We start from the raw sequence: 2,084 nt of genomic DNA on the forward strand, positions 1-2,084 counted from the left end.
GCCTCCCACAGGAGCCTGGCCGGTGGCCCCATGAGCCTTCACGGTGGCCTTCACTGCAGGGTACCATGTGATTCACCCTCTCGCTATTAGGTGCAGGCTTACTAAGAATTGATGTTAAGAACACAAGCATTTTCTATGATAATTTATAGTTCTTGTATTCATGGAGCAAAAATTCTAAAGCAGGCAGCAATGAAATGATGGTATTATTTTAATTCATCTGCATAGATTTAAAAATTACTGCCTCAAAACCTTGACTGTGACATGGATTTCAAGGAGGGAAAGCTGTGCTGTTCCTGTGACAAATATTTTCCACAGTGACAAAATATATTTCTCTGCTGTGTAAATTGGGGTTGACTCATAGACTAGTTCATTCTTTCACATCAGCGGTGACATTCATCATGTATGCACGTGGGACACGCAGGCTGCTGTAAGTCACTGTGTCCATGCACACAGGAGAATTGTAGGTGTGCATTTTACACACATTGGGAGAGTGCAGTGAGGTGTGTTTGTGAGTGTGCTGTGCATGTGGCATCATAAACATGTTCACAAGAGGAGAACGGAGTTGTGGAGAAGACCAGGGACAGGAAGAAGCATCAGGAAGGGAAACTGGGGACAGAACTATGAAAGCCCCTTAAGCCTGAGATGTGTGACACTGACTCTGGAGGAGATAGGTGGTGCCCCCTGAACCTGCTAACGCTTCAAAAGCACCTTCCTGACCCCCGCCTGCATCTCCTTGTTTCGGAAGCTGTACACAATGGGGTTCAGCGTGGGCGTCACCAGGGTGTAGAGTGCAGCCACCACCTTGTCTTTCTCGAAGGTGTAGCTGGAGGTGGGGCGTATGTAGGTGTAGATCACGGGGCAGTAATAGAGGGACACCACAATGAGGTGGGACGAGCAGGTGGAGAAGGCCTTCTTTTTGCCCTCCGCGGAGCGGATGCGCAGGATGGCCCTGATGATGAAGCCGTAGGAGATGCAGGTCAGTGTGAAGTCCCCCACGGCCAGGGTGATGTCAGCTACGTACACCATCACCTCGTTGATCCTCACAGGGCTGCAGGAGAGGGCCAGCAGCGGGGGTATCTCACAGAAGAAGTGGTCAATGGTATTCGGCCCACAGAAGGTGAGCCTCAGGATGAGACCCGTGTGCACCCAGGAGTTGGTGACGGCGATGGCCATGACAAGGCTGAGCAAGGCCACGCACGTGCAGGGGTTCATGATGGTGCTGTAATGAAGGGGGAAGCAGATGGCCACGTAGCGGTCGTAGGCCATGGTGGTAAAGAGCACCATCTCAGCCCCCAGGGACCAGGTGAAGAAGAAGAGCTGGGACATGCAGCCGCTGTAGGAGATGGTGCTCTCCGCGGACAGCATGGTCCACAGCACCTCGGGGATGATGCTGGTGGTGCAGACGATGTCCACGATGGCCAGCCCCAGCAGGAGTATGTACATGGGCATGTGCAGCGCGGCATTGCAGATGATGGCGACCACAATGAGCACATTGCCCAGGAAGGCCACCATGTAGATGAGGAGGAGGACACAGAAGAGCACGCCCTGCAGCTCAGGGTTCTGGGTGAGCCCCAGCATGATGAACTGAGTGACCACGGTGTGGTTCATCCTGCCTGGGACAGGTGCCAGGGGCTGCTCGGTGCACCACAGGGGTAAAGGACCCAGGGGTGTAGCCAGGGCACACTGGGGAGGGGGTTGTGCCTTGCGATATGAATATGGGTTGGTGAACACCGCAGCCTGAATCCCTTAGGACGGAGCTCTGGTGTCCAGGCAGGGTCCTCTACTCTCCAGGCGGGTTCCACTCTCTGGTGCGTGGTCTTCCATGGAAGACTGGAATAAACTAACAGCAGGGGTTGGGGAGAAAATACAAGAGAAATAAATGACTTAATATGCTACAGTACTATGGTTCTGTGGCCTCAGCCACGCATCTGAGAATGATTTCCACTTATGTCCTAATACACATGTCCTGTGCAATGTAAGCCAAAAACATGCACCTCGGTCATCCCGCTGACTGCACGCAATTCAGGTCTTACCTGAAACACACCTGAGTTGGTGTATCTGCAACAGTGGAAGCTGGCAGGCCA

The 2,084-nt window shown here is 52.9% G+C and overlaps 1 protein-coding gene across 1 annotated transcript; it reads right to left on the reverse strand.

Annotated features, from left to right (window-relative positions):
• Positions 1 to 690: 690 nt before the first annotated feature.
• On the reverse strand, positions 691 to 1,608 carry Or13g1 (olfactory receptor family 13 subfamily G member 1). Its single transcript, XM_027921848.2, has one exon. It carries the CDS (start codon positions 1,606 to 1,608, stop codon positions 691 to 693), a length of 918 nt encoding a protein of 305 aa, XP_027777649.2.
• Positions 1,609 to 2,084: the final 476 nt, after the last annotated feature.

This window comes from Marmota flaviventris, chromosome 5, assembly GCF_047511675.1.
Source record: "Marmota flaviventris isolate mMarFla1 chromosome 5, mMarFla1.hap1, whole genome shotgun sequence".
NCBI lineage: Eukaryota > Metazoa > Chordata > Mammalia > Rodentia > Sciuridae > Marmota > Marmota flaviventris.